General features: G+C 30.7%; 4 protein-coding genes and 1 non-coding gene across 6 annotated transcripts; 3 read left to right on the top strand and 2 right to left on the bottom strand.

Annotated features, from left to right (window-relative positions):
- Window positions 1-696: 696 nt before the first annotated feature.
- Window positions 697-2345, top strand: Bm8150 (CG32955-PG, putative; the record flags this gene model as incomplete). Its single annotated transcript, XM_001893305.2, has 4 exons — window positions 697-801; window positions 1083-1174; window positions 1575-1673; window positions 1922-2345. The coding sequence occupies 4 exons, from the start codon at window positions 697-699 to the stop codon at window positions 2343-2345; spliced, it is 720 nt and encodes a 239-aa protein (XP_001893340.2).
- A 2302-nt stretch (window positions 2346-4647) lies between these two features.
- On the top strand, window positions 4648-4725 carry Bma-mir-5848. The gene has a single exon (XR_006228142.1). It is a non-coding gene; the product is annotated as a pre-microRNA Bma-mir-5848 (primary transcript).
- Window positions 4726-4910: 185 nt separating this feature from the next.
- Window positions 4911-5921, top strand: Bm8151 (Uncharacterized protein; the record flags this gene model as incomplete). The annotated part of the gene is made up of 3 exons (XM_001893303.2): window positions 4911-5021; window positions 5438-5551; window positions 5853-5921. 3 exons carry the CDS (start codon window positions 4911-4913, stop codon window positions 5919-5921), a joined length of 294 nt encoding a protein of 97 aa, XP_001893338.1.
- Window positions 5922-6967: 1046 nt separating this feature from the next.
- Bm8152 (uncharacterized protein) lies at window positions 6968-10477 on the bottom strand (the record flags this gene model as incomplete). The annotated part of the gene is made up of 7 exons (XM_043075587.1): window positions 6968-7103; window positions 7278-7444; window positions 7832-7969; window positions 8423-8554; window positions 9107-9216; window positions 9756-9918; window positions 10376-10477. The coding sequence occupies 7 exons, from the start codon at window positions 10475-10477 to the stop codon at window positions 6968-6970; spliced, it is 948 nt and encodes a 315-aa protein (XP_042931521.1).
- Window positions 10478-12873: 2396 nt separating this feature from the next.
- Bm6377 lies at window positions 12874-23383 on the bottom strand (the record flags this gene model as incomplete). 2 transcript variants are annotated; one of them, XM_043075585.1, is made up of 33 exons in its annotated part: window positions 12874-13016; window positions 13197-13333; window positions 13585-13839; window positions 13921-14096; window positions 14307-14539; window positions 14709-14814; window positions 14903-15034; window positions 15646-15728; window positions 15830-15917; window positions 16221-16437; window positions 16528-16640; window positions 16717-16828; window positions 16971-17078; window positions 17362-17488; window positions 17828-17946; window positions 18107-18291; window positions 18360-18527; window positions 18601-18695; window positions 18926-19044; window positions 19144-19214; window positions 19310-19361; window positions 19505-19692; window positions 20050-20213; window positions 20534-20597; window positions 20695-20837; window positions 20916-21044; window positions 21249-21344; window positions 21525-21625; window positions 21867-21909; window positions 22215-22384; window positions 22642-22716; window positions 22865-23051; window positions 23254-23383. In XM_043075585.1, 33 exons carry the CDS (start codon window positions 23381-23383, stop codon window positions 12874-12876), a joined length of 4329 nt encoding a protein of 1442 aa, XP_042931519.1. The 2 variants fall into 2 exon arrangements, with proteins under 2 accessions (XP_042931519.1, XP_042931520.1); XM_043075586.1 differs by having other exon boundaries at window positions 21249-21326.
- Between the last annotated feature and the right edge of the window lie 552 nt (window positions 23384-23935).

Genomic DNA, 23935 nt, shown 5'->3' with positions numbered 1-23935 from the left:
GATGTCTTCATTCCTCTACAAATTCTATGATGATTATCTTTTCGGAATCATCCCGCTGATATCTTGGTGTATTTCGATTTCTAACATTTCTAATATTGTTGCGGCGGATGAAAGATTTCTCGAAAGATACATAATTGAAATACTGTTAATAGCTCCATTTACCTGAATGAGTTATGCGACAAGAGTAGCATTGAAACATTGGACTCTTTCTTGACATTGTGTTGAAGAAATGATCGGAAATACAATTTTGGAAGTTTTTTCTTCAACGGTTCTTTGGTTCTTTAATACTTTGTGTTTTTTGTATTCACAGCTTGCGGTTCACTACAAGTGAATTACAAATAAATCATACTAAAGAATTTGCTAATGTAAATCAACTTCCATCAGATATCGATACAGCCATGGCATTCCTGCGACCTCTTCAAACCTATTCAACTAATTTCCTCTTCTGGGATGGATGTTTCATTCGTGGGCTGCGTGAACTTTTGTGAGAGGACAAGGGTCTTCTTTTTGTTTACATTGAAGACATGGTGCTAGAAGGTTGCATCTTGTTTTAGAGGTAACAGTTGGAGGTGAGCAGTGATATTACCAGTGCGAACCGCCACTTGTTGTTACCTAACTAGGAGCGTAGAAGAAAGGAAGCCGCTTGTTGTTTGTGTAATGAGAAAAAAGTTGAATGTAATCTTTTGGAGGAGCAAAATGAATTGCCGTCCAGGTGACGTAACGCCGTCGACGAGTGCGTCCATGCCTGCCACAGAGAATCTGAAAGAGCAACCGACCAATTCAGGTGCTTCTGCTCAAAAGGTACTTTAATATATATATTACGTCAGTTGAAATTACAAAATTTTTAATACACTGTCGTTTGTATTGCGTTGGCTGTCACTAGTACTGATAGAAGGCACCGTTGATTGAGTGGATGTTTGTTGGATTAAGCATCAAGTTGAATTTGGGTTGTGTGCTCGGACATTTTAGCATTAATGCAGGATTTTTCATTATGAAAAAAAGGTGTTAAATATGTATTTTCTGTCCAATATATTTTGCTAGATTAAATGCAAAACTGGTACTTTAAAAGTTTTCATTGTCAGGTTTCGGAAGTCTTCTTGGCTGCTGGACAAGCTTTTCAGAAGTTGGGTGGACTTATTGCAAATTTGCATAATCCGAAAAATGGAGTCGAGAGGTTCTTTTTTGCTTCTGATTATTGAATGGACTTCAGCTATAGGTTTCATTACCAGATCTCCCACAATTTTTTATTTCATTCGAACTTTAGGAAAGTGTAATTATGTCTGGAAATTTTGTAATTTTAATTCTTGATACCAGTATCAAATAAATGAACGAAATTGGAAAGGTCAGTATGAACGATGGAGCGAATACTAGAGAGTTTGAATCAATGCTGGGAAGGTTTTTATTAGCTGTTCCGTCTGGTGTGCTGACCTTTGCATTTCTATGTCACCATAAATGCCACTAAATATTGCTGGTTGTTTATATTTTTTTATATCCAGAGGGACATATTGCTCATTAGCTCATTAGCGATGGATCCAGAAAAAAAATAGGATGTGCCTTAAGTAACGAAATTTCAGGAAGTGGACAAGTTCGGATACCAATAGTTTGCATGACGCAGTTTCTCGTTTTGCAAGCGATTTGCAGCGCATCAGTGAAACAGTCCAAGGAAGGGAAGTGTAAGTTGTAATGAGTGGGAGAGTTTTTACTGATTTTGAGACTTTCATGTTAGATTGAACATATCGGATAGAAATATTCAACAGATTACAGTTGCAAAATAAGTGAGCACAACTGAAGCATAAGAAACTGCCAAATATTTGTGTCATAATAATATGCTTTCAAAATTATTGACCTTTTCCTTCTATAAGAAACTTTTAAAGTTGCTTTTTCTTAAAAGGTAATGACGAATAAGCTGTTCATTTTACAGACAACTTATGAAGGATGATATAATTAAAAGGCCTACAACAAGCCATTATGTCAAAGCGGTTTCTTCACGAACAAATGGTACTACCGTGAGGCCTACTACTACTGCAAGATCTTTAGTGAAGCGTACGAATAGTATTTCACATCCATCAATGGATGCCGGTTTTAAGCGCCGCATTATCAGCACAACTCCCAGTGGTATTACAGTATCAAGTAGTACTCGTTACTCTAATGTTGCTCATGTACAGTCACTGAACATCAATTCATCGGCAATGTCTCGAATGAAAAGTGGGCCACTGAGTGCAGCACCATCAGCTCTCACGACTGTTACGGTTCAATCCAGTATACCTTCGATTGTCCTGCCTCCAGAACCCACCATGCATAACAGTAGACTAAAGAATTTTGATGGCGGTACTTTCAACATTTGAAAAATTTATCTTTAATCTAAGGCTTCTGAGTATGTATCAACAAGTTAGAAAAGGTGACTGATTTTCGTGCCAGTTATTACCACTAGTTCTTTTTTCATGTCTTCATCTATTTTCGTGCTTTGTATTAGTATGCAGAGAAAAATTACATTTATACCTTAATGAGTACACATCTGCTTTCCTTCCACACATAAGTAGTATATCATTTTTCCAGGATAATACACATTGATTGGCTTATATATATAGCAGACATTAAGTTTATGCATCATGAAGTGAAGAACAGTTTAATCTCTCAGTTTTGAGCTTTATATACTAATACAGGGAAAGACATTGGGACATGATTATATGAACTATTTTCAGTTCTATAGTGTGTACTAGTTAGATGAAATTTATTGAAGCGAAACTCTGCTTATATTTCTTACATAAATCTTATATAAATAGCAAAATGTGGAATATATTTTCATCTAACATTTTATCTTTTTAACTGATAATGTAATATAAGAATAGCTGATGAACTTTTGAGAAACTGGAAACAACTAGAGTCTACTGTGTTTGAAAACAAACTGGGGTTCACTGTGTCATATACTTTCCAAGTTTTCCTTATTTACGTTTTCTCATTTTAAAAATTTGACTGCTTATTTTAAGCTATTTTGGTATTGAACTTTTCCTTAAATCTTCGTGTGTCGTATCGGTTTCATTTCGGCATGGCTTTACATTCAGGTGATTGAAAGAACGGAATTTAAAAGTACATAAATTCCGGAGAATTCCAAATGCTTCTTGGCTTTTGTTAATTCTCTCATCTCAGCATTTTTCATTTATTGTTTTGAGTATCTGTTGACCTTTTATTGTAACTAGAAGTTTTATCGCAGAAATGGAATTTATTTGCTCATACGCTGACTGTGCACGTGAGCTTGTGTTAAATCATTTACTTTCTTTTTTTGTTCTCAAGTTTTTAAATGTATTTGGTTTGTAATTCAGGTACTTTTGCAGTATTGTTAAAAACCAAAGGTCATATTGCTGGTTATCTGTCAGAACAAGTTTTTAACTTCCATGCAAAGTAGTACCTTTTCTTCTTGCCCCTAAGAAATGGACCTTGAGGAGATCTGTAAGCTGGCAGGCAGCAAGCATTAATGCCTTATTTCCAGAAGTAAAGAGGTTGAATTTAAATTTGTGGCTGAACCGTGCATTATATGCAATATATAGCTGCATCATATCTTTTCCTAAGTCTTCTTATAATTGTCATTTCTTATTGGGGATGTTGCATTTTCGTGGTTTCATATTGTCCGAAAGATAATGCTTGAAAGATAGAATTATTGAATATTTCAATGTTCTGTTGTAAACAAACGGGACATTTTGTATTAGTTTGTTATTTCTTAGTATTTCTTAGTATTTTTATTTCTAATTGCTTTTGTACTATATTGTTCATAAATATTTTAGTTAAAAGATCATTCTTGTAATTGTTTCGATGATTTGATTAATGGCTCTTGCTAGTATTTTAAATTACGCATTAATATTAACTTATATGTCAAGGAAGAGGGTCTCATGACGTCACAAAAGATGGATAAGAACAAAAGGGGAGAGAGGATTGTTTCACGTTTATGAGACCGTTGGAATTATGATGCAACAGAACTATGATGCAACTAAATAGCTAGAAAGTAATTGGGGGAAGAGAAAAGATTCTCAATGAAGAATAGAAATAATGACTTAATGAGATGACTTAATTCACTCCCCGCTGCGCTATTAAACAGCACTCATTGGTCATCTGGGGTCAGTGATGGCTGTCTCAAGCCATTGTGCTTCATTTCTTATAGCACAAATAATATGTCATAAAGAGTGTGTCAAAATAGCACAGTGATGCTTGGTCTATATCTGATTGAGCGAATGAATTGCGTGATTGTTTTCTGCAGTTGTGTGGTTGCTTTGAAGGTTAGGGTAGCGTGATTATTGTAGAGTCTGTTTAGAATAAATAAAATTTCATTCTATTTATATAGCAAAGAAACATTCTAACTTAAGTAGTTTGTATTAAGACGTATAAGGCTTCAGTTAGACGTGAATAGAACACTTTACAATTGCTATAAACTTTCCTCTTTTATAACATGCATTGTATCCCTTTTAATTAAAATAATGTATGCATTTGAATATGTTTCCTTATGGATTAGAATTTGAAGGACATTCCTTTTAAGTCATATTTCAATTCAGTTAATCTACAGACAATCACTAATTATGACAGTAGTACTAATTTTATATTTAGCAGAAATACGTGCTTCTGAAGGTGAACAGTAGAAAAAATTTTTGCTTAAAATATTTTTTTGATATGAAATGTTCATGTCTATTCTGATACTGTATGACAGTAGGATAGACATGAACATTTTGTATCAAAAAGATTATGACAGATATGTATTTGACTTATAACCTCCAGCACTCCTTAAATATGTTTTTTATATGTATGCTGTAGGTAACTATTTACAGAACTTTTTTTTTAAATCCTAATTTGAGGGGATATTATCGCATCATTGCATATATTTTATCATTTTGCAGTTTGTAACCTTTGCAGCTGTGACGTAAGAGATGCTTTATTCGAAAAGACTTGCAACCTGTGCTTTTAGAATCGCTTCAGGTACTCGATATTTTCACCTGGGCCATGAATTTGCACCACCTGCGCGATTTATAAGTCATCATGTTGGTTTTATTTTTTAAATTTTTTTTGTTCTGTCGCATTAATGCATCTAAGTTATAAATATTTGAAGTTTTGAAATTCCAAATTTATTTGCTTGTCTCTATCGTTATTATCCGTGAGTTTTACCCTTCATGGATTTGGAAATTGGGATATAAAAAGAACAGTACATCGTAGTGTGCTGAAATATTAAGTTAACTTTAAAGATAATTTTATCAAGCTATTAGCACTGTTGTTGATGGTGACTCTTTTCTTACTTTTTGTAAGCAGGGTGATCAAGTCGTGGATTTGTTGTATATGTAATTGAATTTCCTTAATTAGTTTACTTGTAATTAAAAATTTTACTTTTTTTAATGCAAATCATCAACGTTTATATGTAATTAAATTTTCTGTTTTGGAAGAGATGTACAGGGTTTTACAGGCCAAATTTGGACTGGCGTTACTGTCAACAGCGATTCAGTTGTCTAGTTTTGTGCTTTTATACCTCAATGCCGATAAACTTCGACCACCACCACCCAGAAGACTCAGTGAAGAGGTAGCATCATAGCATCAAAAAACTTTGATTTTCAATTTTCCTTTTTTTAAACGAGGCCAGAAATTTTGGTGTGGTGTTATTACGTTTCCCAACGAAAAGTCTTTTATTCTATTAAAATTAGAGCCTACTCCCTATAATTATTCCCTATGATTTTTCTTTGCCTATAATTTCTGTTATAAGCGTTTTATAAACGTAATTTCTTCTATAATGTTACAAATATTCTGAAATGTTTCTTTTCCCGTTATGAAGATTTGAAACTTAAAACAAAAAAGTCTGCTTGACGTATTTTCCTTTTTTTCAGGCTATGGCCGAAATGGAACGAAATGCCTCACTGTTTGAAAACGGTACTATGGCACTCAAACAATTTTGAATATTGACTGTAGTTGTCTAACTTTTTATTCTCTATTGTAGATAATTTAGATGATTGAAAGAAAAAGGTTATCCATTATTTCCTACTATAAAATGGTTTGCATTTTTTATTTCTGCAAAAAATGAGGAAGAGTTTGAAACCGAAAAGTCAAGTCAGAGAAAACATTGAAGGTGTTTCTATTTTTGTGTTTTGTTTCGATTCAATTTACAGTCCGGAAAACATGTTTTTTACTCTTTACGAATTGTGAATTGCACTCTCAAAAAGTTTGCGCGAAAAATTTATTTTATTTCAGTAGCACATTCGCTCATTATTATACTGACAGTTTTAAAATGTGGGAAACATATCGACATTCTACAGTTTATCAGTACTTTTCAAAACAAGTACGAAACGTTTAGAAATGACTAAATAATATGGTCTCTGTTTCAGATCTCATAGTAATACAGAAGATGCAAATAATATACTGACAGATTTTATAGTGCTAAATGTTAAGATGAAAACAACTGTCACATGAACCAGTGGTTCTACTGAAAATTTTAGAATTAGAAATTTGTTATATTCCTCAGCAAAATTGAAAAGTTCTAGTCACATTGTGAAGAGCATGTCGAGATTCTATAGCAGGATTGCTTGAATTTTTTTCTTTTTTTGAATGGCATGGACTGCTTTTTTGATTTTTATTCGAGGACTGGTGAAAATGATGTTTTGCTTCCTAAGAGACGGATTATTTAGCAAAAGATGGACTTAATTTCAAGCACTTAATAATTAATTATTCTAATAGCGGTCTTTATTACTAAAATTATTTGGTAAAGAAAAAGAAAGCACGACGGTGAAAATAGTATTTAATATATCCTAAATAAATTTTGAAAATGCATGCCTTCCTAGTTGCTTTAGAGGGAATTTAGAAGTAACCGAGGTTGTTTTAGAAGTAGTTAAAGCTACAATGTTTGAATAGAAGAATAGGAATTGGAGATTCTGAAGTAGTGCATTAATAAATTAAGAATAAGTCAAACTTTCAAAAATAATCTACCATCTTGAACTAAAATTAAAATTCAGTCCGGAAACACCAGGAACCACCGTAAGCCAAGTTTTTCTTTTATCTGCGATAGTTTGTGTCTTTCACTCATTTTAATCAATGATATAAAGACGGTGTGCTTGGCAATCCAGGATTCACCCACGAAATTAATCCTGAATATGGAAGAAATCAGTTTGAAATTCATTTGAAGTAATTTTTCAGAATACTCCTAAATGAAGTTATTAAGAGATGACCAAATATTTCTCTGTTTACATGTATCCAACTTCCTCTGACTTTATCTCATCGACTGATTCTGAATTTCCAAAAGTACCTAAGCATTACGTTACCTCCGAGCGTATGCATCAGGTTTCGGTAAATCATAATTGATAATAATCATTGGTGTCCTCAAATCTATTAAACCACGGATATATCCAGTCGTTATCATAATATGCACTTGACACAATTGAAATGTTTCGATAGCGACACGAATATCATCGGATGACATTTCACTAGTCTATATATTTCACTTATATAAGTAAGAATAAATATTGATCAAGAGAATAAACGATTTTGTTAACAGTAATAAAGAAATGAGATATAGATGTAAGAACTATCTAAGAGCTCTTAGTCTAAAATTGATAGAATTAACATTGATTAAATTCTAATATACAGAGGATATCTACAAAAAACGTACCCGTAATAAACCCAACTGTACTTTAATCAAAAGAAAAGGACCAGACTGCAAAATCATATTGAAACAGTTTGAAATGGACAAGTGAGACGTGAAAATTTCCTCAATAATGTCATAATGGGAAAATATCTCTCTGTTAGTGTCATCGATCCGTCTTAACTTACACATTTATTAAAAAAGAAAAAAAAAAAAAAAAGGAAAATTACAAACCAAAGTAACTACGGGTAAATTTTGCGCTCGTAATACTTTTGCATTTGCGAATGCAGTGCCTTGCATGCTGCAGCAAATAAGTATTGGTACTGATGTATTCGTTCGACATAAGTCACAAAGTGTATCCATTTTTCTCATCTAAAAAATGAACAAAAAAAAAAAAAATTATAGTGCTTAATTGCTGAATTGATAAATGATTAAGAAGAAATAATGGTTTGGTAAGTTTGCAAATATAAATAAATTAACCGGAATTTTGTCAAATCTAGTACGATAATACAATTTCTATCGTGGAAAAGACTGAACTGTAAAAGTGAATCAAAGGATTTACAGTACGTAATAACATTGAATAATGCACTTTCTTCCACTAACGATTAGAACTGTTTGATGTTAAATCATAAACAAGATTTGCTTATGTCACTAATACATTATCAACATCAATATCATTATCAGCATCATCATCATCATATGTTATTATCGACATGAATATATCATCATCATTATCACCATTATTATCATCACTCCACTAATGCATTTCAAGTGATAGATTTCAGAATCTCATGGGAACAGGTGACATAGTAAAAAGGAACAAACCTCATCCGAAACATGCAGCGCAAAATGATTCGCTTCAATAAGATGAGGATGTGCTCCATAACATGAAACACTTCCAGTAAAATCTTGTATTTGACGTACAATTGAAGCACAAGGCGGTAAATGCAATATTATCTAAAATAAGTGAATAATCTTTTCTCTTTTTTGAACAAATTAATAAATATAAATATATAAATATATACTTATTTATTGATCACGATATACGCAATAATTTCATAGGACATCTGTCTTCATACCATGTGCATTTTTATAAGTAAAAACAAGCGTGAAAATAAATCATTGAAATTTATTCTGTAATTCTATATTTATTATCATTATCAATTATATTATTCACTTACCAAAACACAATAAAAAAAATTGCTAAAAATTTTCTTTTTTTTTGAAATAGAAATACTTGCATGAAGTTTCGAAATCAATATTGTTTAGAGAAATATTTGACAGAGTTGCAAAGCTTTTATACATAAACGCATATTATTGCAAAAAGAAATTTAATGGATTAAGTGTAAATAGATTTAACCAAATTCTCAAAATTGACATATGTGTACATAAATTTCTACAAAAAGTATTATTTCTAACACTTAAGCAATACAATTATACAATGAACAATTGGTAAAAGTTGATACTAATTAATTAGTTGATTTGTAGAATGTATAAAATGCGCCTTACATGGATATGTTTCTGAATGAAGCCTAGCACTCGTTCTAATGACCTTTTGAGTGGAAAACTGACCATTGCAATCGAATCAAGTATGAATAATTCTTTGATGTATACTGGCTCTACGTAAAGAAAGAAAAAAAAGTTTCGTAATCGGATTAAAATTGTTAACTTACTGCTCAAGCTTACTTAGGATTGTTCGAAAATTACAATTAGTGCAAATTTCAACCTAGTATGACATGTAAAACTGTTTAGTTATTTATTCACTAAAATAATTACCCACTTATTTAATTATATAATAGATTAGACCTACTCAACACATTAAATGTTTAAAGTGTTTTAATGTTAAAGTGGCTAGTAATGGTCAACAGTAATGTAAATTGAGGACATTTTCTCAAAACCTGTTGACAAATTTATCCAGATTAATCTATTAATAATTAGATGATACCAAAAAAAAAAAAAAAAAAAAAACAAAGCAAAAGAGAAAGTCTCTTTCTAGAAGACTTAAACAATTTCAAAAATACTGAATTGGCTGAAGGAGAAAAAAAATTATTAATAATTGATGAATTTTTAAGGATCTAATCAAGTAAAAAAAGTGAAAAAAAATATGTTTTTTGAATTATATATTTTGAATTTATAAAATGAGATATTTAACTCTTACTTAATACATTTCGATAAAGAAATAAATCAATCCTTCCTAATGTGCCAGCAACGATGGGAAAGTGTCGTTGTTTCATTTCATCCAAATGTACTTCAAATCGACGATCATTGATACATGGTAGACATTTCATTTCACCTGCATCCTCATTTAGTTGATGTGCTACCTTCAAATTAGATTACCGATAATTCGAGAAAATTTTTTCTTTTTTTTTCTTTAAAATCATTATTTGAATATATTATTATAGTTAACTTCTAATGAACTAATATTTAGCCACCATTTGGTTGGAAAGAATTATTGTGACATTATAAAAACAACTTTTTGTAATATAAATTTCATTTATACAATAAGTGAGAATAAAACTAAGAATAAAGTTTAATTCTGAATGAACAATTGCTTGTCAATTCAACGTCTTTTTTTTTTTTTTTTAATTTATAAAATAAAATAAGTGACAAGAAAAGACAAGAATTCGCAAAAATATCCTTTGATTTATAAAATCTCATCAATCCTAAAAGACCTGAAACTAGAAGAATTAGAAGTGAAACTTGAAATTGGAAAAATTAAGAGGATATGAAGTTCAAAAAAGAAAAAAAATTAAAGAGGAGAACAAGAAATTCACATACTTTAAAGGCAAGTTCACGGGTCAGAACAATAATGACCACTTGCACCTCCGTTACGTTACTCTCGATACAAGCTAATGCTTTTTTTCGTAACTCAAACTCCATTTTTGAAATTGAAATACTGGATTATTTCTGGAAAAAAATTCCCAAAAACCAACTGATAAGTACAATTATAGTCAGATTCTCGCTTTTTTCTTTTTTTTAATTTGACAAGCTCTCTTCTCCTAAAATCTAATTCTCCCACACTGGTTTTATTCAAATCTTATGATCGATTAAAATCGCAATGTAATGCTTTGCTTTGAGCATTTCTTAATTACCTAAAATTACCCTACTTACTAATTAATGATCTGTAAGAATAATTAGAAGATTTATGGGCAAAGATTGATACGATCAACTATTCGTTTTATATTATTATCACATTAACTTCGCGCTCTTCTTTTTTTGAATAACCTTAATGGTAGATCTCGGATGAGTAATTTCTCTCATAGCAATAGAGCTCATTTTTTATCCTCCAAAAACTTCCTAATAAAATGTTAGCTTTTAAGGTAAATTAATTTCTTTATTGAATGAATAGTGAGTGGTAGATAAAGGATAACTTTTTGAAGGATTTAAAGTCGATTGATTATCTTTCATCTGATTGTAAAATAAAATGATTTAAGATCAATGAGTTGTATCAAATTGATTAGACTTTTCTCCTTGAAATATCTCGATAGAATAAATGAACTGACTTGTTCTGTTTCAAATTTTGCAGAAAAAAAGAGAGAAAAAGAAAACTACGAATTTGAAATGTTTCATAATTAAAATCAATGCTTCAAAATTTCCAGCAGCTTTCAAAAATCATTTGGAGATTTTAGAAAAAATTTATTTGTTTTAACGAAATGGTAAAGAGAAAGGGAGAGGAAGATAGAGAGAGGTAGAGAAAAGGAATAAAAAGTTGTGTTACCATTTAATCCAATATCATTGAATAACAAATGAACAGATGAAATTATTTTTTAATTTTGAATTCATATTTTACTTCAGGGAGAATGAAACGATTGAAATACAATATAAAACTGTAATAAAAATAGAAAAACAAATATTTGACTCTCAAAACCGCAAAACTTAAGATAGCACTTAATTTTTGACTTCAAAGTAAATTAAATTTTGATTGTTAACAACAAATTATAATTACAATTAGAGTGCCTACATGCAGTTACATTCCCAGAAATTAGAAAGGATAAAATGATCAATTGCAGAATTATTCGCAATGATTGATTTGCTTTATGTGTGACTTATTCTGCGATGACTCCAAATATCGCATGCATACAATTAATTAGTTTGTCAAGACAGAACTTTCTGAATTTATCTCTGAAATACTTCTTGAGCAAAGCATTATATCTTCACTTGAAAAAAGAGAAGATTTGTTACCATAATTTTCGTTTTTTTTTCAAACCTTTTTGCAGTAACTTTTTGGAGTTTTCCACTCAACCTTTCTCCAAATATCACTTCTTAGACTTTGTAAGTGACCACCACCAAGAGTTTCCACATACTCAACATCTTCCTATGATTTAGTTTCTTGTCTTTGCTGTTTTGGAACATTTGCAAACTAGGATTTCTTTTAATTTAGAATTCCCAAATAATTCCTCGAAATAATTGTAACCTTCTCTGAAGCTTTAACGATTGCTACGCTTGAAAATCATCAAATAGCTGAAGATCTGATATTAGATTTATTGATAGTAGTTGAAGAGGAATAACACAGAATATCAGTTAGTTGTATGAATCGCAAACTAAAACACAATTCCAACACATCACACAGGGATCACTTCTTTTCATACAAACGAAGAATGGCAATTCTCTAATATATATTTACAAAAATTGTATAAATCCAAGAAAATTTTAAATACAATTAATACTCTCACAAACATACGATCAGAAAAAAAAAATTGGAAATAACTGGAAGAGCAAAATTTTGAGTGTTAAAAGTTATATATAATATAATTTGCATATTTTTATCAAATATGAAAAATATTAAACTAGAGGTTGCTTTGTGCCATGAATAAACGAACCTAGTCATAATAGCTTGTATACATGTACACCTGAAGAGATCTCAAAAAGGATATAATAAGGATATATTCGGTGATCAGTTATGCTATAATTTGGGCATATATTATGTAAAACCATTCCACCAAATAAGCTTATAGAAAATATCCAAATTATGCTTATCTATAAATCATTTTTAAGAAAACATTTAACACCTCAAACTTCTTTCGCCGATCTGCAAAACTCAGTAATTGGTCATTAAGATTAACGAGCAAACAAAAACATTTATAGCAGTGTTTTTTAAAGCAACTTTACTGGTAGTCTTGATAAAAATACCTACAATAGTAGTATCACCCAAATAGTTTAGTAAAAAATCACATTATGAATGGCACTATTATAAAACATGACAAGAATATTATTTCCTAAATAACATTTGTTCAAAATTAAAACCAAATAAAACTATATTAAAATTCCTAATCAATTTAGTAGAGAGATTTGTCGCCTGTTAAAAAATGACTTCGTACTGCGAGCTCAGCCGCTGAACGATTTAAAAAGATTCGTTTTTGCTTGATAATGCATGCCATATTGATGCATTTATTATAATCAATGTTGACTGATCGTAATACTGCAAAAAAAAGGAAAACTCAAATTCGTAGGAAATTCTTAACAATTTAAACTATGCTGTATAATTAAAAAATGACGACAATGGTTAGCATATCACTAAAAATTCTACATCATTTTGACCTAATAAAATTGCAGGGATATAGCGAAAATTACGTAAGAATTACTGACTTGATAAACTTACATAAACATTTACGGCATTTATCATTGAGCTGAGAAAGAAGGCGTCTTTCCCAGTAATAATCACATACAGCAAGTAGAAAAGCTTTAGGATCAACGATGCAATCTTTGCACCATAATCGTGTACCAAGTGCTCCACAACTAAAATTTGATTCCCTCATTAGAAATGAAATGTATTGGTGCTTATAACAAATTGATCAATAAACTTAAACAACTAAACTGGAATGAAAATAATTAAGTATCAAAAACATTGCGACATCAAATTAATGAATTTATTCTTCTCGCTCTGCAATAAAATTAACTCGTTTATTGGTATCTAGAAAGATAATGTTCGATATGAAAGCTATTGTTCCTACGCTTACGCAATAAGTATAATTACATAAAGAACAAACTTGTAGCAACCAACAGTTACAGGACAATGCCATTCGATTTTTAGCGGGACGAAGTTAAGAGCTCGATGCAATGAAGGCAGTAGTTGACGTCTTATGTAATATTCGAAATTGATTTTTAAACGACGATCAAAAATGAATTCGTCAGGTTCACGAACGCATGAGATCAAAGTGCTCTTTGGTTCACCGGAAACGATTACATATGGGACTCGTTCACCAACTTCTGGTTCATAACGTCGACATATGGCTTTCCTTTTCCTAAAAGAGAAAAATTTTTAAATATTATTTATACCTAAACATCTTGAAACTATAAAATACGAAAAATCCCTCAATTCTTACTCGGCTATCATTTTTGATGCTACAACCGCAGATTCTGCGTATGATTTGCGATATTCGCGACTGAAGATAAAATCAGATAATGGGAGCTGCGAAAGATTAGAAAGTTGAATATCCAAATAGCGTACCATTCGATTCATATCATTAATGAAAAGCAAACGCAAAGTTTTTTCCAAAATCTAAAACAAGATTCAACAATATGGATGCACGTAGAAAATCGTAAAAGACAAATAATGAAAGAAAAAAAAAAAAAAAAACGAAAATGAGACACGAGAATTCTAGCTCAGTAACCTGCGTATTTCCACACCATTTATTACTTTTTGATGTTGTCAAAATTAACTACAAATACGGAAGAAAACCATTTTCCACATAATCACTAAAAACAATACCTTTGAAACAAGCGGACATGTATCTCTCCGAACTGTTTCAATACCTTTTGCATCGAAGACACCTTCCACATCATCAATACTTTCATAGCTCATTCCTACGTATCGTTTTTTCGATTCCAAAATAAGGGGATGCATAATTTTTTCTAATTTTAGCTTTATTGGACTTGGATTTGCTCTAGTCACATCATCAGCAATTTTTTTGCCAATATCAAAGGCTTCAGCTCGGGTTGCTCCTGAGAAAAAAACAAAACTCTCTTATAAAACACACTAATCCTTTTCATACATTCAGGAAACAACTTTCCTCACAATATTCGCATATACATCAATGATTATTGTATTTGTTATATTCTCAGTTATCAGAAATCAATTACTTATAATTGATAGAATGAAATAAAAAGAAACCTGGACAAACTACAAACATGCTATCAGTATCACCATAAATCACTCGTGAATTTCCATAAGCTCCACTGCCAACCAGTTTCATAGCTCTCTCTAGAGTTTCACGCCCCTGAAATAACATAAAAAGTAAAAAAAAAAAAAGTTTCCAACCATTAATATCATATTTATATTGCTTCGAAACAGGATTTAAGCCTAACCTTGCCTACAATAGCATCAGCCACCTCAACACATGGCATACGACCACTAAAATTTGCTGCTGAATAACCATATGTTACATTTGCAATCAATTTCAACGCCATTTGTCGTGCCTCCAATATACGAGCCAGTCGCTATAAAGAAATTATGTAAATTTGAAAGAAAATCTGTTATTTAGAAGAGGAACTTTGAGCAAATTTGATGAAAAATTTTTTTAAATCCGCTTTCTTTTATTAAAAATTTTCAAATTATTAAAATTTTCGCTTTTTCTTTATTTTATTAAATATTTCATTTTCAGATATTTAATCTCGATTGCTATATCTTGATTCATTTCTATGTTCAAATCGATTCCTTGTTTTTTCTAAGAATAATTTTTAGTCAGGTATTGCAAAATTTTAATTGACCTTTAAGTCATTATGACATAAAAATATATTACGACATCTTAGTATTGCAATTTCGTAACATTTTCATCAAACTATGAATAATATTCTGATGGGTGCGAAAATCATCTCCAATCAATAAAAACATACTTTAAAGAGTATTATACACTACATAGAACTTTAACAAATATACACGAATAAAATTCAAAATTTTCCTACACTGAAAGATAATAGTACCTCAGGTATAGCTTCTACACATCTCTATTCTTTCAATTTTAACTTTGGTAACTTTAATAATTTTTGTCCCTACATAATATATGAAAAAAAAAAAAAAAAAAAAAAAAAAAAAAACAAAGTTAATATACTCTGTCGTTTTTGCATTCCTTTGCTGCTTTTTTCACCATCACTCTCGTATTCAAAATTTCTTCAAGCATCACTGGCATTAAACCTTAAATTGTCAATAAATTGATTTTAAAAAAGGGAATGTAGAACTAAAAAAATCAAATTTGTAAATAAAACAGAAAATTTAAAATTGGAAAAAAGAGCAACCTTTCTGAACATTTTTTCGACAAAAAATTGCTCCTGTTGGGGATATATGCAATTTGTTGGTGGTAAGCATCGAAACAATATCATCTATCTAAACAAAACAACTTATGATGGTCATCAAAAAGAAGTTTAATTACACTTACAAGATAATAACAAATGACAGCAGTTTATTCCAAACCACCACATTCAGTAATGGACGGTTCTAAGAAACGAAAAAGAATGGAAAAAAAGGAATGATTTAAAGGAAAAAAGGAAACGGATAAACACGTCTAACAATAAAAGCAAGAAAAATTACGCAGTGATAAGCATATAAAAAGCAAAATTAACTGACCAAAAAAGAAATATTGTTTTCGTAAATATAATTAACGGATAGATGAAGATAATACAAACGAACCGGACAATTATATTCCAAACCACCAAATTCGATTATTTTATCTGCTGTACAAATATTTTCAACATGCGATACTTTTCCAAAGCATGTGGTAAAGCAATAATTGTAAGCGATAATAACGGATGGATAAAGCGACTGAAAATCCAGTACAATAACCGGATCACGATAAAAACCTGATTCCGGTTCCATGGTTAATGGTAATGTTTCTGGTGAGCACATTCTGAAAAAAAAAAAACTGAACAAAACCATCAGTATACTTGCGAAACTCCCTTGCGAGTACCACGTCATTTCAAAACAAGATGGAACTCACGCTTGTCTTTGAACAGGGGAAATACTGGGAGCAACATATCTTTCTCGACGTGCGAGACGTAAAAGCATTGATTCAACACGAAATTGCGAACCACGTGTCAATACTTCATTGAACTAAATTCAAAATATCACTCATCCCATAGATCATAGGATTGTAAGAGAGGTACAAAATAGCTAAAACTAAAAATACCTGTATGCCATAAAGACGTGCCATTTCTGATGTCCTCGTGAAAAAATCCAATCGTAAAAGAATCAAAAGATTTAACTGACAATACAGCTTCATATGTTTTAGAACCAGGGCACTAAACATTTTCCAAACAGTATTTGAAGTAAAAATCAAAAACTGTGTAATGGTATTCAAAAGGTTATTGCATTGCTCTTTTCTAAACAGATGAAATTATGCTAGATAAACGACACAATACTTTAAAAACAAATTAGAATTACATCAAATCTCTTTCGCCCGATAAAATCCATTCTGAGAGAGTTGAGAAGCTGTAATGAGGAAATCTTCGCTTCAAAACACTATTAACGACATTTGAAATAGTATAATTCCTGAAAACAAAAAATATGCATTTTTAAAACATTTCTATCAGTATTCTATTAATGTAAAAGCATTAATAAGAAACCGACGTTTTTTATATTAACAAAAATATATTTATTCTTTATTATAAAAACAATTGACGAGAATTTATCTAAAAAGAAAAAAAAATACATAGAGAATTATATAATGAAAGGAGGTTGTGTAAAAATGGAAAAGCGTATGTAAACACATAATAAAAGATGAAAAAATAATCTAAAATTTTTATGCTCAAAAATAAAACGAAAAGGAGCCAACCTCAGTGCAACTTCATGTCGAAGAATACGCCACACATTTATGAGTATTCTACCTCTTGGAGTTGGATCTAATTCTCTTACCCACCAGTTCTTTTTCTGTAACCCAGGACGATAATAATCATTGATTTCTGCAAAAATTAAACTTATATGGTATAGTAAATTTTTAGTTGACAATACACTTTTGAAAACTGTAAGATGATCTGAAAATTTCATAAAATGCTTCCCATTACATTAAAATGCATATTACACGAAATAGCATCATATGATGGGTACTGATCACCGATATTCTCTAATTTATTATACTGTTAAGTGTCTCCACTTTAATTCTTTTAAACCTAACAACCTAACGTTTTTACACCTTTATGTCACTTAATTTTGATTGCATGAATTAAGATTAAACCACGTTACATGGACTTTTTGAAAATTTTGTAAAATTAGATATTAAAGGAAAAGAGTAGAACGTGCACCAATAGGAGCGCGTGAAATTTCCGATAGAAGATTTCGCCCAATGACAAGAGATCTTTCAGTGAGATAACCCCAAGAATATCGCTGAGTGTTGTATCCAATAACTATATCGGGGTCGTACCTATAATTCTGTTATTTGGTACATATTTTTTACTAAAATGATCTTTCATTTAATTTCACTTGAAAAAAGTCCTAAATTAAAAAAAATTTCTGACAAAAGTATGTCAAAATGAAAGAAAGTAATGTTTTTCCAAAAGCAGTCGAAACAGACAAAAACAAACCTGTGAATAACATTGACGAAAGCATCAAATAGATCAATTTCAGAAGCAACAAAAGTATAAAACTCATTTTTGCCAACCATATCAGCTAGCAACACATCATCCATATTCAACAAAACACCGCTCACATTATTTATTTCTTCATGCATACAAACATCCATTGAAATTGTGTAAAATATTCCCAAAATCTAAAACAATCATATTAAAATATTCTTGGAAGAAATTTAGTAATTTAAAAATACTAAATAAAACAAACCTTATCATGCTGTGGATCAGGTACCGGCATTCCACGAGATGATAGTGTAAGAATCTCCATAGACATTACGCATAAATGGTGAATATCTGTTTGTTCTACTTCACTGATCCACGGAGTTACCGAAGACTCAATTAAAGTTTCTTCCAGCTTTTCTTTTGTATTTTTATACTGGAAAATTGTTGATTAATTTTAATCTTATAGTATTCAATTAAGTCAAATTAAATTTCTAGTAGTGATTTACATTGATAAAACTGGGTTTTTCAGTGAACGATTCTGTGGAAAACTGGTCAACTATTGTTTCATTTTTCAGTTCACACCCATTTCCAATAGGTTCACCTGAAGAAAGATATATAAGAAATATAACAGGTATGTGTAATTTCAAATTTCTTGCACTCTTCATGAAGGCATTTTCATTCATTAGATATATCAGGTGATAACGAAACGCTCTGGATTCAAGCGAACATGCACGATATCATTATTTTAATAATCAAAGGCATAAGACATGCAATTATTCATAAAGAATCTAAAACTTCGTCAAAGAAGCAAAAAAAAAAAAAAAACTCAACCATATTCTGTAGTGTAGAGTTGTTCAGTATCGCATATCTGATTGGTCTTTTTTCGTAGAGATAAGCGCTTAGAAGGGCGTAACCACTGTTCACTTTTTGCACATTCTGCCTTTAAACTACTGCAAAACATTAATTTTGCAAATAATATTCAAAAAACATAATTTAAAGTCAATTTCAGCTCACTAGAAAAAAATAATTAGTCTTTTAAAAGAACAAACTTTTGTTGGCCTTTCGGAATCCAGGCGCTCTCAATATCCACTTCATAACATTGTGCACAGTTGATTACCTCCTAAATAACGCTAAAGTATAAAGCCATAGAAGTTGCTCAGCAATAAATTAAAAGACAAATACTGGAAAGTATTTAATGTCATTCTGAACAACAACCTTATTTTCAACCCAGTCATCGTCTTGTTCAGAAAGCTGATTTCTTCCGCAGCTGAAAATTCCACATGATTAATTTCCTTACTTTCCAGTGTAATTTTAAAATAACCAATAATGTAATAAAAATAAAAAAGTTGTCCAAGATTTCCAAGATTTCTTTATCATAATATCAAAGTAGCTTAACTGAAAAAGACGTACCTAGTAGAGGTTTCATTAGAAGCAGATATTTGTGACGAGGCTTTCGATGAAAATGAAAAAAGTGAATATTGGGATGATGCACCGGAATCTCGCAAACTTCTATCTAAGTGGTCCGAACCAATCGATGAAGCAATTGCGGTTCTGATATTTTTCGGTTGACTTTCAAACAAATCGTTGCTATTATTTGACTGCAAAAAGATTTTACCATTAATTTGGAACCTTTGCAATATTTATATTCCATTAAAGAAGAAGAACTTTAAAGTATTAAAATACTTCAGAAGTGGAGGGAGGACCGATTAATTGAATTAAAAATGGATGAACGTCTGAACTACGTTTGAAACGTTAAATAAGTAAAAAGTTTTCTCCAATTAAACAAAATTTGTACCTAATATAATTCTATATTCATTTCCACTAAAATTTTTATCAATTATTCTTAGTGTTGTAAAAAATCAAAAATGTGTGTGTGTGTGTGTGGAATACTACGTAACTATCAAATCAGTAGAACCAACTCACAAAATTTTGAAATCATGTTCATCAAACTAAACCTGCTGACTACTTTTGTCAGGAGATTTTGCAATTTGAAGCATATTTTCGATACCAGATGTATCCGAAGTCATCTCATCCTCGATATCATTATCGTCATCATCGCTTTCATCAGAAATGCCTTCAAGAAAATCTGGATCCAACTGCTGTAATCTAGATCGAAGTTCTAAAACAAGTAGAAATCTATGACATAATACACCGAAACAATGATGGAGAGTACAAAAAAATGATGTAAGACTAAAAACAAAAATTTTGCTCATAAGTTAATACTTTCTCTAAACAACGCTTGATAATAATTTATTAAAAAGTAGAACAAATAACAAATCTCACAAAATTAAATGTGCATGAGAAGCCATGAAAGGGTGCAGAATTTCCATACAACTTTGCTTGAATTTTCAAATCTAAATATCGAGATCAAAATTTATTTAACAACGAAGACTAAAATCTTTGGTAAGAGTACAGCTTCAGAATGTATTATATAGGTACCTTTAACATCAGTAGACCTTACTGTCTCACAAATTGCTCCAACTTCTTCTCTCAAATCGATCTCCTGCAGTTATCAATCCAACTAAATTTGATTCGTGTTATAATTTTTGCTAAATTTCAAGAATTTGTGTAATTAATGTTGAAAATTCTGATAAAGTGACCTCTTGAAACTCCTGTTCATTATCTTCCATTAATTCTTTCATTTCATCCTCATCATCCAGAAATAGTTCTTCGTCAAACATATTTGTTCCTGTTACTTCAAAGTCATGTACAACTGGATCATTTGTTTCAATTTTTCTAATATCTGTAAATGGTTTGAAAGATTAATAAGAGTTAGTGGAATGAAGTTCCAAGAAAAATAAAACATGGGAAAATCCTTCACCTTTTGGAATACGAAAAGCAACGCTTTGTGTGGCGCTAAAGGAAAAAGTAGAAGCATTTCCGTTGAAGAAAGTATGCAAGCGGCTCAAATAATCCGTTTCTTTTTCGGTGTTCGATGATGGTCGTTCTTCTAAAAATTTATCGTTTTAATAAAACTCACATTATAATTTAGTTCCTCGCTTTGATTTAAAATTCCGTATTGTTATTTAAATTAATCTCCAACTTCCAATCCTGGATTATTAGATATTTCTAAATATAAGATCATCAAACTTCAATCAGCAACATATCAAAAGTTCACAGTCTGAAGCACATAATCAGAAATAATTTTTAAAACCTTGTGATGATTCGCTAATTAATTCTCCACCCTTCTTTTTACAACGCCGCTGCTCATCTTGCCATATATAATTCAATCCTGGATTGTTAGATATTTCTAAACATAATACGACCATAAATGTGGATAAAAATGTAGAGTCTATTAGTTCTTAGTTATACCGATTAAATTGCTGAAAAAATTTATTACATTATGCAGAAACCATTAAATTTCTGAAAAGATAAAAATTTGATTCCATATATTTTTTTAAATCTTTCGCAAGTAAGTAGAAAAGCTAACTTGAAGCAGAATAGAAAGAAGCATTAGTGATATCTGCAGCAAAAACATCACATTCTACAGCTGTAGTAGTTGAAGGTAACAGTGGCGACACAAGTTCAATGCTAAAAATAGATTTTGTGAATGTCGCAAACTTGTGTTAATTTATACACAATCCATATTATTTTATAGATGGAAATATATTATTACAAGAAAAAAATACACTACCACAAGATAATATTTATAGAGAATATTATGATAAAGGATTTAAAAGAAATCTTTGCTAGCAACATTAGATTAAATAGATACTAGTAGGCATAAAATATATTCATTTTAATTAATATCTATAAAACTATATCATCTCACTTGTTAACGATGTTCTCGACTTTCAGATCTTGATAATAAAAGTCTGAAAAATAACTACATTTCTTTCAAGCAAAGTGTTGATATAAACAAGAACGTATTTTGAAAAAAAAATAAAAAATAAAAAAAACCACGAAAGACAGATAACTCATCAGATGATAGTTAATTATTAGATTGTTATAAGCAAAAAATGCAAGAGTAGTGGGTGATATCAGATAGATTAAATATAAAAAGTTTTGGGACCATTTTCGGTTTCATGCTGCAACTGACTTCAGTACACGACGTCGTACACAATGATGACATCATGAAAAGAAACGACGGATCAAAGTCATTTACGATAAAAAAACAAACCGTTAAAATTTCGCTGCGGAGATACACGGAATTTGACTGAACTGAAATTGACCATATCCATGCCAAATATGGAATGATCTATGAAAAACTGTAGAACATAAGGTATATGCGCCTCATACACTTGAAATATTGAATTCTTTCTTGCTTCTTTTTGTAGAGCATCTGCTATACTGAAAAATTTCTTTTGAATCTAAAGTAAATAAAAAAAAGAAAAACTATCAGGAACACATACACTTGGTAAGTGCACAACAGAATAATCCATTAGAACTTGAAGAACATAAGGTAAATTTAATTTATAGAGTTGAACCACTCTATACAAATCAGATTAAACAGTAGGTATATAAAACACGAATAAAATTCCGTGAGGGTCTCATGCTTAAAAAATATCATATCATTTCAACAAAAACAACGCAGATTTCAAGCTCACATTCTAAGTTGAAGTGGATTATAGCAAAGAATCTGCACAAAATTTTCGTTGTTTTTGTGATAACCATACAGTGATCTGAAAATTGAAAAACATGACAATATTTGTGCATAATGGAATAAACTTTTCTTAACACTTGATAGTTATTTACAATTATTTATGAACTAAAAAAAATATTTTGTTGAAAATCTTATTAAGACTTTGGAAAGAATAAGATCCAATTTACCTAGCAGTTATTGACTTGATCTCATGTATTGCAAAATTAACATTGAATTTAAGCCGTGGATTGTAATCCGAAACGATTGAACTAATTCTGTTTCGCAACAATGAAGCAAATTCAGGTGTAAATTGTACAGTAGTTTGGATTACTATATATGGAAATACACCATGAACATGTACACAACATTTTTGACCTATTAAAAAGATAGAATTACATCAGATATTCTTAGAAATTAACGAAACGGAAACAGCTAGGAAATATTAGAGAATAGTGGTTTAGAAAACATTGTCAGGAGTTTTTACTTAAGAAAACAATACTAATAGAAGCTTAAACTTGATTTTGTGATACTGGATTTGAAAAAAATGAAGTGGTAGTAATGAAATGATGACTAATACCCGTCTGTAAGATACCAAACATTCGTATGATTGGTACTTTAACATTGGTGCGAAGATGAATTTTGTTAAAACCATTTGGTTTTTCCAAATAATAATCGCATGTAACGTTTCGCACTGAGAGGCTTGTCATTATCACCAACTGATCCGTTGGTTATCACATAACTCTTTCGTTCTGCAACAAAATTACGCAGCTCGAAAGGAGTAACTAAAATTTATTAGATCTATGTGTTATAATTATAGCAATAGATGTTTTGGTCGTATTTCTAACTTCAAAAAATGGAAACATCTGAATCATAAATCCCGCGGAATAATTTATAAATTTTAGAATATTTTAAATTAATAAATAAAAACCTTCATCACAACTCACATATACTGATCATCATCCATCACTGTAGTGCCAAACGAATAGTATGAATAGTTCAGCCGAAATCCACAACAAATTTAAATTATTATCAATCATACAAATAATATGCTCAAAATACAGGATGCTTAGTTAATTCCAATTTAGATGCCCGAATCATTTTCAATAGAGAAGTGAAAAGTTTTCAGAGTCTCTAAAATTCTGAAACTCATACAAATTCACTACTAACTGTAGACTGTATGTATTGTACCATTAATGATCCTAACAGTACATTTCAACTTTATACTCAACAAAATGCATCGAGATGAATCAAACAAAAGT

The sequence above is a fragment of the Brugia malayi genome (genome assembly GCF_000002995.4).
Source record: "Brugia malayi strain FR3 genome assembly, contig: Bm_v4_ChrX_scaffold_001, whole genome shotgun sequence".
NCBI lineage: Eukaryota > Metazoa > Nematoda > Chromadorea > Rhabditida > Onchocercidae > Brugia > Brugia malayi.
The sequence above is the reverse complement of the archived record's forward strand: the minus strand, read 5'-3'. Positions and strand labels throughout refer to the sequence as shown.